Source organism: Podarcis erhardii (genome assembly GCF_964252035.2).
Source record: "Podarcis erhardii genome assembly, chromosome: 6".
NCBI classification, from domain to species: Eukaryota; Metazoa; Chordata; class Lepidosauria; order Squamata; family Lacertidae; genus Podarcis; species Podarcis erhardii.
In genome coordinates this window covers 44359801-44373868 of record NC_138510.1, presented here as the reverse complement: position 1 = coordinate 44373868, position 14068 = coordinate 44359801, and the positions used below count along the sequence as shown (strand labels likewise).

Genomic DNA, 14068 nt, shown 5'->3' with positions numbered 1-14068 from the left:
GGCTAATCTACTTTATTTACATATAAACACACACGGAGCACTGCAACATGGCTCCCTCTCTCTCTCTAGCATCAGACTGCAAAAAAGTGAAAGGACAAAGGACAATAGTCCCACTTCACGGAACAGAGTAACATAAACATCCTGTCTCCGTCACTTCTCACTGTGGAGTCAAAACATAGACCGTCATGTGATAGACAAAAATCCCATGACAGACACAGATGCAGGTGACGTCTGCAATTTCTCCCCTTTGCTTCTCCCTCTCCTTTGCCCTCTACCATGACTCTCCACTCACGGCAACCTATGGTACCTCCTCTCCCTTCACCCAGCATACAATATGTGTGTGTATGCGTTCAGCTCTCCAGGTGTTTATTGTGAGATTGCTTTGAGATTTTTTAAAAAAGGAATATAAGGCATGAATCGGCCACCATCCTTGACTAATATGAGAGTCCATCATGGTGCTGAAGGACACCATTTTGTTTCACGCGTCCATGATGGGCCTTGCCTTGCTTACATTTCCATACACTCAGGGGGATTGGGATAATTATATGGGGCTGGGGTTCAACCCATTTCTAAAACTCGTTGGACCCTTGCACTAAAATAGAGTTTAGTACACAAATGGAAGTTTAGGGAGACTGAAAACCCATACCAACCCTGTGTCTACCTTGTAACAGAATTTCAATGCAGGGGATTGCTTGCTTATCCATGCTCACTAATTTGGTTTCTGCCATGGTTGTCTTAGTTTGTCTAATAAAGGTGAACAACTTTATAATGCTCTCCTAGTCCTAGCGCGGTAGTAAAACTGCTAGCACATTTGCAAAGCTAAGCAGTGCCTGCTATGGTTTCAAATTGGATTTGGTACTGCAATCTTGAGATTCCTACATTACATGGGGTTGGACTAGATGACCCTAGGGTTCCCAACTCTACGAGTCTATGATTCCCAAGAGATTTCGTTGGAACACGCTCCGCTTCATCAGAACGTGGAAGTGGACTGAAGTCCAAGGGACCTTATGATGGGTGCCGTCACAAGCCACTTCTTTCTTTTGCTACGACAAACTGACACAGGGCTGCCCGTTAATTTGATAATTCAGGGAGTTTGTCTTCTCGGTTTCCGGAGTCCGGCGCTTCTCTCGGCAGTTCGGTTGCAACTGAGCCGCTTTCCCAAAGCTGTTCCTCTCGAGACGTTTCCGGACTACAACTCCCATCATTCTTGGCGATGACGTCCTGCCTAGCCGGGGCTTAAAGGAGACGCCGTCCTATCACGGCTCTATGGTTAGAGTCGCAAGCGGTCGCGCAGGAAGTGATGCATTACGTCAGCGCCCGCCGAGGTTGGATGTTCCTGGGCTGGAGAAGAGCCCTCGTGCGCTGCTGAGGAGGTTCCGAAGCAGCGACGATGGCGCCGGGTGGGCAAGCAGCGGGCGGCGGAAGCAGTTCCAGCGCGGTGACGCCCGAGGGGCTGCGGGGCTGGATCCGGGGCGCCTACCGCTTCGCCACAGACCGCAGTGACTTTCGCAGGTGGGAGGAGTATTGCTACGAAGGAGCTTTAGTCTCCTTCCAGGGCGGTGGGTCGGGGAGGGAGGAGGCAGCCGGAGCAGGGAGAGCCGCCCCGGGCTGTGCGGTGTCTCGCTTGGCCTGCCGTGAAGCACGGGGGGCCTCGCGTACTGTACGGATGTACAGGTCACTCCAAAGTTAATGCGCGGCTTGACGTTCACGGTTTTAAAAGGGCCTCGTGAGGGGTCCTGTAGCTGGCCAAGTAAAAAACAGATTAGGTGTGTCTGAAGGGTTCCGACTCGCCTCAACACATTTCGTTTTCTGTTTCACAGCTTCGTCTTTTCAGGGTTTTTAATTTTTTTAAAACAACATTTTCTTTTGTTTTTTTCAAAATAAAGTGGGATACACCCCCCATCTAACATCACCCCCTTCGCACCCTCAAAAAACATAGCATTTTCAGTGTTGAAAAGGCTTCCCCCAATAAACAGGAACTAAAGAACAAACGAGCATTAAACAAAAAGCCAAAACATCTCTTTAGGTTCTCTGCCCATACTAAATCTACTCCCAGGATCCCCTGCCCTTCTGCTTATCCTCATTTTTCCAGAAATTGCATTTGCAATTTTTCTCAGACAGCACTTTTTATGTCCTCTGGCTCTGCGAGTTTTGAATCCATTCTGAGCATAATTGAAGCAATTTAGCTTGAGAAATATTAGTATGTACTACCCATAGGAAAACTCAACCCTGAGTTCTGGATTACACTAGCTAAATGCATCCTCACCTCCAGAGAAACTTGTGTAGTGAGGAAGCACTTCTACTGCACTTTGCTTAAGGCAGACAGTTTTGAATAGAATGTTCTGTTAGTAATATGGCTGGCCCTTCATGCTGCTATATAAAGTGCAGTTCTGTTGATGTTTTGTCAGATGTCAGTCCCACCGAATTCAGTGAAATGATTGCAGTAAGAATGTCATATATATTCATATCTGGTATTAGCGTCTCTAGGCCAGAAATCTAGCAGAATTGTGCATAAATTTTGATATTAGCTACCAGTTTTCACACTCTTAACCCTACTCTGTATTTGTTTCAGGAACCTCATAGTTAACCTGGGTCTCTTTGCAGTGGGAGTTTGGGTAGCTAGAAACTTAACAGACATCGATTTGATGGCACCACAGCCTCCTGCATAGCAGAAACGGTGAGTAGCCAGGATTGTGGAAATAGTGCAGATTGTATCTATCCTCTTAATTTGTCTCATTGCAATCAGATCAATAGTTAAGTGAAGGGTTGAATAAATAGGACCCTGCTTTTCTGTGCAAACTCAGGCCTCATGAGGGTCACCCTTTCATTCTGGATGAAAGGAAAATATTTTCCTAATCCAGGCATAGGCAAACTCGACCCTCCAGATGCTTTGGGACTACAATTCCCATCATCCCTGATCACTGGTCCTGCTAGCTAGGGATCATGGTAGTTGTAGTCCCAAAACATCTGGAGGGCTGAGTTTACCTATGTCTGTCGTAATCTAAAGTTGGAGTGAGAACTTGCTACTGAAAGTTGAAAAACATCAAAATGGAAAGAGCTACAGGAAACTGTCATGAAAAACTTCTTTATCCAAAAATCATATTCCTGTTCTAGAACAGGGTTGAGGAACCTTTTTGGCTCAGGGGGCAAGATCTTTATCTGGCTCCACCCTATGGGCCAGCTTTGACAGGTGGACAGGGCAGGCCATGCCACATGATTGTCAGGTGGGTTGCCCCTCCCACCTCAAAATCACTTGCATTTCCTGTGATCTCATCTGAGCATGATTGGGGGTGGGGGTGCTTTACAGGGGTTTCTCCTCCTCTTTTATGTCAGTCCCCACTCTCCTGTACTCGGATGGGATTGTGGGGACTGAGTGCAAGAGCAAGAGCTGAACACTCTTGCAGCACTCTGGGGTGATATTTAAAAAGGTGGCAGAAACTGCTGCAGAGTGCCAGATTGCTCTCTTAGGCCCAGTGATGAGCAGAATCAGCTCCTCTCCTGATGGGGGAGGGGGTGATCTTGCTTACTGTTGAGGTTGGGCATACCCAAGAGCTTCCCGTAAGGAGTTTGCATTGGCTGATGTGTAGGGAGAGCTCTCCTTCTTAGTATTGGGTCCTCACTTTGTGCATTGCTTCAAAAGCTCTGGACAACCAGCAGTTTGCCAGGCCCTTTAGGAGCTTCACAGAGTGGCTTTGGGAAAGCCACCCTTCCCCGCTTGTCATCAAGGGTAGGGCATGTGGGTAGGGCTTGCACAAAATGTACTGGTGGGCCAAGCCCAGCACACAGGGTGGAGGTCCCCCACCCCCACTCAAGAATGTAATATTACCCCCAGAAAAGATCTGGAACAGGCATAGGCAAACTCTGGCCCTCCAGATGTTTGGGGCTACAATTCCCATCATCCCTAGCTAACAGGACCAGTGGTCAGGGATGATGGGAATTGTAGTCCCAAACATCTGGACGGCTGGAGTTTGCCTATGCCTGATCTAGAACTTTCATAGTCTTGAAACTTGTGATTGCTATTATTTTAAGCATTCCAAACTTCATGGACATTTCCACAAATGTTTGTATTTCGATAGAGTTAATATGTAATTTGCTTTAAACAATTCAAAGCATGATATTTTTAGTTACCTTTATAGTCAGTCATTTTCAAGCAAGGAGAATAAATTGAAAGAAATTTCTATCAGATAATTTTGTAGCCAAGAGCTGGATGGCTGAAACTGTTGAATATGTTTAGACTTCTGTTACATAAATTAGACTGACAGTTCCCAAACTATTCTGAAAACTTGTTGCACCTTAGGTTGAACTATGAAAACACGGTTTCTATTTCTCTAAGCTTTGTTTTATTTTATGTTTCACCTGCCTGAGTTTGTCGGGGGGGGGGATATATTAAATACTTCCTAAGATTTTGTGTTTGTAAATTATTGTTAGTATTTGGATAACTTCTGTATCAACTTTTTTATTACAATGTACATCAAACTATGTTGCATCTTTCCTTAAAATAAGTGGACGTGAGCTGTATCTGCCAAATTTCCCTGCAAGGTGTGATTTCTTGGAAGACCAAGTGCACAGTTTTCATTTTTTTACCCATACAGTTCCAGTTCAAACTTAGCATGTTGTGATTAGATATGGAATTGTTAAAGCAAATTTGGGTGTTTATGTTGCCTTTGGATACAGAGGGTGATGATCACAGTGAGAATAGACCTACTGAAATAAATGAACTTAAGTCCCTTGATTTGATAGGCCTATTTTCAGTATGCTTTAGACTGGTATCACTCTTCAGATTTGTTTTATGTTCCTTCTGCCACATAGCTAGTTTGAAATGACACTGTGTTGCACAAGGTATTAATAGTTTATGGGGCCCTGTCCACTTATTGGAAAAGCTGTATGTTGTTCACTTATGTAGTAGCCTATCATCTTAGACGGCCATCTTTTCCTTACAGATGTGAATGAAGTAGATCTGCGTGAAGTCTGAGTTTCCCTCTTGCTTTGTGACCAAATGAATTGATTCATCACTGAGTTGATTAACATGGGATGTTATCTGCAATGCAGCTTCTATTGAAGCAATTGGAGGCATCAGCATCGTGAGTGAAGGACTAGAGAAAACACCGAGGCAACAATTTACCTGTACATTTCTTTTTATCATGTTCACTTCACTCGCTTGGGAGCACTATTGAGTCCAATTAATGTAGTACCTTCTGTTCTATTTTTGCCAGAAAATATAAGTTCTTTTGCAGATGGAATCAACTTATGTACCAAGAGTTTAACAAATTCTGAAGTGTGAAATAAAGACATGCCAATGCATTGGACTTTTTCATTTTAATAGGAAATTTCAGCTTACAAAAACAAGGTAAAAAGAGTAAAGATTTACAAAAATCATAAAAACATGATTCATATTTCACACTTAAAGAAGTAACAAGCCCCAGTCCTGTGTTTTTAAGTAGGACATGTTAACTATTCAAAGGGAAAATACATTTTTAAAAGGCCAAGGTGACCCTTTACTTATGAACAATTTTCAGCCAGCATTAAGAGTTGCGTGGTATTGTAATTATGATGGTCTATTGTATGTGGAAAAGGAACTGTTTGGTGTTGCATAGCATTTTGGTGTCTTGGACTGCTCTATAATGCCTCTGAGGTTACGGGAACCCACTTGTTAATTTTTTTTTTTTAATCATATGGGCTGGAACGCTGTTGGTCTTGTAGAAGAACGTCATCATCATTACAATGTGTCTCTTTAAAGTTCCCTTTAACAATAGATTTGTGTTTGTTCATTAGAGCTACCCATTCCTCCTTCCCATATGGAGATAAAAGGTAGTTGAATCCTAAGGAGTTAATGAGACTTGAGTTGCCACCAAGGGGGAATGAAATCATTGGCCCTGTGGGGATGGTGTCTGCCCAAGTCCTATGACACATATTCTTGAGTAGAAAGAACATATTATTCAGTATATTTAGCAAAAATTCCAAATTACAGTTTTGTACCTGTTTATAACACACCTCTTGATCCTTTTTATTTATAAACTATTAAACCCAGTTTAAGACAAAATGTAAAAGATGAGTAGCTGTGTTTCAGTAACATTTATGCAGTGAGTGGGTAAAATCAGTTGCTCATATATCGATCTGTCCTCCATCACTACGTACCTCCAACCCCTTTGGAGCTGAGGCAGTCTTAACCATAAGTGATCAACACCAATCAATCAGTAGCTACAAGTATAACTGCAGTCAGCATTGCCTTAAAGTTCCCCTGCAAATTACTAGTAGCCATAAATCTGCATTTAAGACAAAACTCTATACTTTTTTTTACTATACCTTAAATTACTGCTAAAATAATGTAATCAGAAGTGTATAGCTTTGGGGAGCTGTGGCAAATTTAAGTACCTATGTAAATAACTTTTGTGAAGTAGAGATTATACTACTGTAAGGAGATCTGATTTTGTGCATGTTAAAATTCTGAAATCTAATCAAGAATTTTCAGAACACTTGTTTTAAAAACATTTTGTGGTGACCATTTTTTAAAGTAGTGGCAGAAATTTGTTCTCGTTTTCTGGCTAGACTTACACACTCATCTTCAGTGGAACTTGTTTCTGTGTACATGTGATTCGGTTTACATTTTGAGGTGCAACCAGTGCCCACTGTGCACTGCATTTGTTATAAGTGAACTTAAGCATAGCAGAGTTTCTTTTAATTCAAGATTTAGTTATAGTAATCTACTTTTGCCTTTGAAAGCTGGACCAAGCAAAAACGCCTAAAATTATGCAATTCGGTAACATAAAATTTCTTTGCCAAATATGCTGTAGTCAACCATGAGGCCTATACATGCTTCTGGTCAAGACCATCTCTGCCACTGGTGGTTAAATAAGAGGCTGACAGTACTGACTGATGGGGAATGGGACCAGATGCCCTTACCAGTGGGTGGTGGAGGCTGCTAGCTCAGTGCTGTGTGCCTGCACAGTGCTGATCTCCAGCTCACATGCCCTTTGCTGCCAAGGTTGTCAAGTCCCTTCCCCCCAGTGGACATGATACACCATACATTACATCACACATCTATGATATCAGAAACTGTCAATGGGATCTAAAAGCCTTTTCATGTTAAGTTTTGCAAGTTTGATTACAAGATGGTGCTTTCCTTGAATATTGAACAGCTTGCAAGCTCTGTGTTTAGTTCTAAGCATAATTTTTTTCCTAAGTCTTGTTTTCATTGACACTGTTTGGAGTATTAGTTATTTTGGATTGAATGAAGTCAAAAGAAAATAGAAGCTGAAAGACACACAAAGGTGCTTGGTTGCAACCGTAAAGATGAGAATTGTACATTGAAAGCTGAGGCTTTCACACCTGTTTTGTGCAGTAGCGAACAGGACACCTAACTATATAGGCAGTGGGAGGATGGATACAAGGAGTGTGTGTGTGTGTGTGTGTGTGTGTGTGTGTGTGTGTGTGAAATGGGAAGGTGAGGCTACTTCCACTCTATATCAGTGCACTTAAAACATGGCAATCCTAGCTTGATTTTAATTTCAGTTGATGCTACTTGTATACAGCCAATATTTTCTATGAAAAGAAAGCATAATTTTTCTGCAATCCAATGTACAGTATCATCATTGCTATGTTTAGCATTTCTCTTTTTCTGACATCCACATGACCTGAACTGAATTTGGAGGCCACGGTTATGCTTACACCTACATAGTTCCAATGCATTCTGCACTGTAAGTAGTCTTGTCAGACTTAGGCTGATTGAAGATGTGCTTGACAATGCAGCAGTGACCATATGCCTTTATCTTACTTGAGGTGCTGTATTTAAGGATAACGGATATTGCTAGTTAAACTAGATGCTAGGCATGATATCATGAAACGATGTTCACTGGATTCTATTAATCACCTTTACATATAGATGTTTAGCTTCAAGCACTCATACGTATCATATATTATCTGTATAAAGATAGGACTGTTTGTCCTCCCAGGAACTGGAAATGGAAAGAAGCAGTACCATGGTAGAAGAGAACGGATGTCTTTGCAAGGCACCAGTCAGCAATTTCATAGCCTTTTCCAAACTGCTTTGTCAACAGATTGCTCCAGGCATTCTTAACCTTTCACACCAAAATTATGACGTACTTGCTTCAAGAGGAATAATCCTAATTTGAAAAAAAACTTTTTACTGACAAAGATTTAACACAAAAACCAAAATTATGATCTACTTTTGAGCAAATCATTTGCATTATTAGAAATACAGTCTTTAGACACATACAGTAAAATACATCAAGTTGCTGGTAGGAACCATTTTCCCCATTCACATACAGATATGAAATGTAAAAAAGCCAATACTACTAAAGTATTGTAAAGACACAAATTTGGGAGGGGGAGAAAATTAAACTTGTGTCCCATGCAAAATGTAATTAGATACAAGGCACCAATTTTTTATCTTAAAAAAATTGTTCACAAAGCTTTATCGGTAGGCAAAACTAATCCCACAACTTTCACCCCATTCATACAAATTTTCAGTCAGCAATACTGTTTAAATGTGGCTGCAGTTTGTGTTGGGGATAATTTGCTGACATTCAAAACTCATTTTCTCCTATCACACATACCTGGCACACAAAGCATATTAGTAAAATGGATCTTTACAATCAGAAAGAGACAACATGTATGTTTTTAAAGTTCTCCTTGTGAGTCCATAGGACACATTTAACACCAATTTTTTTTTGTAAGGTTTAACTGATAGGCGTGTTATAGTTTCCCTGAAGTGCACGCACACACCTAGGGCAATATCTAATGCTTGTCATACCTGGAGAAGACCCACTGCTCCAAGGATGACTTGCCACTGGATATCACCTCTATAGTTCAAAAGCAAATAAAAATAAGCATCTGCACAGTTTAACTTTGCAGTATAATAGTGAGTCGTTTGCTAGGATGCTCTTCAAATCAACTTGTTTGCTTTGTAAAGTTAGGACTATATCCCCAGTGCCTGTAGGAAACTTCTGATATAAAAGGATTCCATTAATATTTCCCCCTTTCTGCACAAATTTAAAGAACAAGTTAGTTGGTTGAAATTTTATATTTAAAATATGAAAGAACAAGTGAATAAATCAGCCTCTGTCCTCCTCTGCCTTTATTTTGGGGTTGCAGAGATACAAGGGGGAACCCATTGTTATACTTAATATGGACCTGTCACTGAAAATAGCAATCCCTTGTGGAGTATTATCCCATACCCCTCAGTAACATTTAGGCACGCCTATCCTCATGACATCATTGTACGTCCCCGTCCCCCCATTGCTGGGCCAAGGAAACTATGCTGTCACACCATAGGTTGTGTGCCGAAATGTAGTGATAGGGGGAATATTTGACCTGGGGACGCAATTTTTGTCAAGGGCAATGTCTAAATCTGCCTTCAGTGAGAGGAAGTGGGCAGTAATTCAAGTGGTCCAAATTTGATGAAGACCATTAGTTCCTATTTCAAAGCCTTTTAGTTCAGATCACTGACTGCTTGCACTTCCACAGACTTCTAAGACCCAGAAATCTTACATCAAGCTAATAAAACCCTTAGCTAGCCTAATAAAGACTCATTTTCAAAACTTGATGTACTGAATTGCTCCATTATTCTTATTTTTTTTTGTAGCTAGTTTTAGCTATAGACACACAACTAGTTTTGCTCTGTTGATAACGGGAACACTTATTATACCCAACTTATTCCTGTTTGTATACTCTTATAGCCGGATCCTAAACATGTTTACTCAGAAATAAGTCTCACTGCTCACTGAGTTAAATGGGCTTGTTTCCTAACAGGCATGTTTAGGAGCATAAATGTTAAAGTAAATTGAATGATTTCCATGGGTTAGCAAATGTGGATGTGCTTTTGGTCATATCCTACAAGTACACGGTGGCTCTTGGGAGAAGTGAAGCACCTTTCAGTGCTAAACGTTTTTCAGGGTTTAACACATATGCAACAAAGGAGCTGAATGCTAGGAAAATTAACATGGGAAGGTTAACTGATTGGTTATTCTGTTAGGCTTCTTTGTAATGGTAAGATATGGAACTATCAAGAATGCCAATTGTTATCACATTTTCTGTCAACCAGGACACTTTAAAACAGTGTACAGCATAGCAAGAGCACTGCTAGCAGTGGACAGATATAAAAGAAACAGCATAAAAAATGCTATACGCTATCGCTTCCAAATAAAAGCTAATTATTACAGAAACCTCACAGTGTTGGAAACAGCAAGCACAATTCAAAAGCACCGTTCCTTCTTTCCCTATCCAGGTAACTTTCAATTGCACTCATTTCCACATCTCGTGCCACCCCATTAATCACATGAGAGGCAAGTACTGTCCAAATCTGCTTAGGAAACACAAAGCATTCATGGTACCCATACGACCCTCCCAACTACACTATGCATCTAATTTAGGTATCAGCTGCACCTACTCCAAAACTTAAAAGATGTTTGAAATACCCAGTCAAAAGATGAGTATTAACAGTAGGCTTGCCAGCTCTGCCATCAAACTCTAGCTATACCTTTAACAGCAGCTTGATGTGGAGGCAACAGTAGGTGATAGTGTTTATCTTCATGCTGTGAAAAGCTCCACATCTATTGTCTGCACATCAAGTTGCTACTAATGATCAGTTAGGCTGTGGTCAGTTGGCAGCCATACTACTGAGAAATCTGGTTTCAGAGCTGCATTCAGTAGTGGGTGTTGCAGGTGGGGTTGCATTGCTTTCCTGGCTCCCAAATACAGCAGTGCTGCCACGTACTGGGAGGGGAAGCGGCAAGGCAGTGGGGAGCTCAGCACTGTGCACAGGAGCCCTGTCGCCATGCCCTGTTGTTTTGCTGCCTCCCCGTGGTAAATGGCAGCAATGCAGTCTTTGGAAGCCAGAATAGCAATGCAGCCCCATCTGCTACTGCAGTGCTGCATCATGATTTGTAGGGATTCAGCTTTCTGTATTTAAAAACACTGTTGTGTCTGCTCTCAAGACAACGAGTACGAGCTGAGCTTCATTAACTGAATTTCTTACTAAGGATGCTTGCCTGTACAACTTTCTGGAGTATCAGACATGCTGATCCAGTACACCTGAACTTTTTACTACCAGTCCAAACAGCAGACCAATGTCTACTGGAATCAGTGTGTGCTGCACAGTCCCAAATCATGACTGTGTGTAACAAACCCCTGCTACTTTCTCCCTACTTCCAATGGAAGAAGGGGTAAACGCTTAGATTTTTGTCATTTTAGTAAACTTGCCATTTACTAATATCAGGAGGCTATCAATGGACTTTGAAAGATGGATTCACAGTAGCTACAGAAAGCAAGAAAGCACTTGAGAAAAACTTCTGCACACCAGACACCTGTCCATCTTTTTGAGATCCTTTCCCCCCAGAAATTTCTAAATTACATTGAAAGCTAAATCCTATACTGAGCAGAAGCTCCTGTGGCAAGACTATCTTCAGGAATTTTGAGAAGACCTGTGCTCTTCTCCAGAATTGTTTACTGAAATGCATGTGTTCTGCTCTAACAGAGGAACCCTGCAGCAGATAAACACTGATATTTGATCATTACAATTGCAGGATTAGATTTCTCAAATTTTGTGAAGCTCACCATCCATATCAGAGTCAAACTTCACCTGATTTACAATGAGGCTGCATTGATTTCTGTCACAATTTAACTGGCCTATTTCTAATGAGCAGTTAGGGGTATGATTTCTTGATACAACTGATGGCAAAAAAGAGCCCCGAAAGCCTAGTTACAAACCCAAGAAAAGTTATCTATATCTTTGTTAATACACAATTGTGGGGTTTTTATGCTATCGTATCAATATTTCCAAGTTCCAAAGCAACAAGTTGTTTGTTTAGCTACACAGAGTCCTGTGCTTTCCAAGTATGTCCTTTCTACAGAGATGAAACAGTGGCAAGAGCTCTTAATGGTAACTCAACATAGGATAGCACACTAATGAATTGTTATATCTTGTTGGTCATGTGCATGTGACTAAGCATACTGTGATGACAAACACTCACAGTTTGGAGCTAGTTTTATGGGGGTTAGAGAAGAGAATGAGGATGGATACCCTTCCTATTGCCCCAAAAAACACTACGAAAGGGAGGAAGTTGACAAAATTCAGGACACTATTAGGGCCTTTTCTTGCTTTATCTGTGTGATGGCTGCTACTTCCCTGTCCGTTCTTCTTTGCATCTGAAAAGTTGCTATGCACTTAGGGCAAGAGTTGATATGTTCCAATAGCAGCAGAAGAAAAAGAAAACGAGTAATTAGTACAGGAAATCTAATCCTCAACTGTGAAACTGGGTGGAGTCGCGTGACCAATTCATATGGTGATCATCATGTTATAGCCAATACATAAGGAAAGCCCCAAAAGCCAAGGCCAACCCAGAACAACTGCAATCATTACAGAGGAAAATGTAGACTGTAAATTCAGTCTAAGTTTTTGTCTTATTAGAAGATGTGGAAAATAGAGGGGAAGAAAAATAGTTTCTCTAATTTTTAGTACATACTCAAAATATGTGACATATTCAGCGTTCTGTATAATTTCAGCTTTTGTTCATTCCAAGAAACTGGAATTACTTCAGGGGACAAAAGATGAAATGCCCATTACAAAAATAATAAACAAGGGTTGATGAACACATTTTCCTAGTGTAAAAGATCTTAGCATGTGTTTTAGTACAGTACAACACCATCTACCCAAATTACGCTGGGTTAGAAAGATGGATGGTGACTATATTATACACTGTATAATAATAACTGGCTACGTTATTTACACCAAGAGGTGCAACAACAGCAGTTCACCACATCAAGAGATCAAGGATTAAGTCAGCTGTGTTGATTCATTCTTTTTCTGGAGGAATTGTTATATTTATGGTCAGTTTGATGGCTTTATATCCTGGTTGTACACAGAAATTTGAATGCACCTACTTTTCCATGCCATAATGATTTCTCTTTGAAAGAAGATAAATAGTCCTAGACATTGGAGGCTGTTACTCTTTGTTTTGTTTAGAGGACGAAGGGTTTTACAAATACATCTGTCCTTAAAAAAAATAGATGTTCTGCTACAATCTCATAGAACGGTTGCACATAGTAGGAGGCCCACTTTTCCAGACTGTGGATCCAAATAATTCCTGCAGCAGTATTTGTTCCCGCCAAGATGAGTGAACTCCAAAAGGCTTTTAAAAAAATAAAATAAAAATAAGCCAGTTGATGTTTCCTTTCAGGGGAGTGTCAGTCTTCTATCTTTATCATTGTGTTTGGACGGCACCTGAGCTTGAAGTTGTGTTTCTGAGATACTTGCTTTGCCCTGCACGGTTCTTTGAGTATAAAAAAGAATGTAGGCCTGGGTTTTGCATACCTCCTCCACACTACATACATTCAGTTTGGAGTCATTGCAGTGGACCCAAAACCCTAAAAAGGAGAGGAAACACAATTTATTAATGGCAGGGATTTATCCTGACAAATATATTTTTTTTGAACTGGTTCATAGACAGATGACCCCTTGAGCTTCTGTAGCACTTCTACAGAAGCTACAGAGAGAACCACAATATAATGTGCCCAAAGGGACATTTGCATTGAACAGCAGCCCCATGTGCTCAAAAGCAAGCCATTTTTGAAACTCAAGGGGACTTTCCAAAGCAGTTTTTGACATACTATGGTTCTGCTGCTGTTCAAGGAATACAAGTCAACAATTCCAATAAGCAATCCCAAACATATGGCTGCTCCTAAAAGGGGCTTTCTGGGTCTCAGCCAAATATATTGCTATGTTATCTAAGCTTCCCCATTTTATAGTGTTATCCTGGATAAAATTCAAGAAAAGATAATTGTAATTCTGCTTTTCTCCAGATGGCTGGGGAAATACGCTGTATTAACATTTTGAAGGGAGATGCAAGACAATAAGGAAGTGTGGATGTTCTCCATTCAGTGTGAATTTATCATCTGAACAAGTCTGCTTATAGTTTGGAGCAAGAGAAATAGCAATTCACTGAGCAAGCAAAATAGTTTAATTCAATGTGGATATTAAGTAAAAGAAAAATAGAATATGACTTTTCTTTTTTAGAGCAAGAGCAAGCAATATAATCTATTCTGAATGACTACA

The 14068-nt window shown here is 40.8% G+C and overlaps 2 protein-coding genes across 6 annotated transcripts in view; one reads left to right on the top strand and one right to left on the bottom strand.

Moving 5' to 3' along the window:
- The first annotated feature begins 1295 nt into the window (after positions 1-1295).
- TOMM6 (translocase of outer mitochondrial membrane 6) lies at positions 1296-5301 on the top strand. The gene is made up of 3 exons (XM_081865449.1): positions 1296-1512; positions 2573-2677; positions 4941-5301. Exons 1-2 carry the CDS (start codon positions 1391-1393, stop codon positions 2667-2669), a joined length of 219 nt encoding a protein of 72 aa, XP_081721575.1. The 5' UTR covers positions 1296-1390; the 3' UTR covers positions 2670-2677; positions 4941-5301.
- Positions 5302-6313: 1012 nt separating this feature from the next.
- USP49 (ubiquitin specific peptidase 49) overlaps positions 6314-14068 on the bottom strand; it is a 53706-nt gene continuing 45951 nt past the window's right edge. For 4 of the 5 annotated variants that reach the window (XM_081865375.1, XM_081865377.1, XM_081865376.1 and 1 more), the window contains one exon: positions 6314-13380. In XM_081865375.1, the coding sequence (XP_081721501.1) occupies positions 13190-13380 (191 nt within the window). In that variant the 3' untranslated portion in view covers positions 6314-13189. The remainder of the gene's footprint in view (positions 13381-14068) is intronic. The other variant, XM_081865378.1, reaches the window with a different exon arrangement.

Coding starts and splice junctions, on each gene's coding strand:
- TOMM6 (XM_081865449.1), top strand. CDS start 1,391: ATGGCGCCGGGTGGGCAAGCAGCGGGCGGCGGAAGCAGTTCCAGCGCG. Junction 1,513..2,572: donor GACCGCAGTGACTTTCGCAG/GTGGGAGGAGTA, acceptor TATTTGTTTCAG/GAACCTCATAGTTAACCTGG.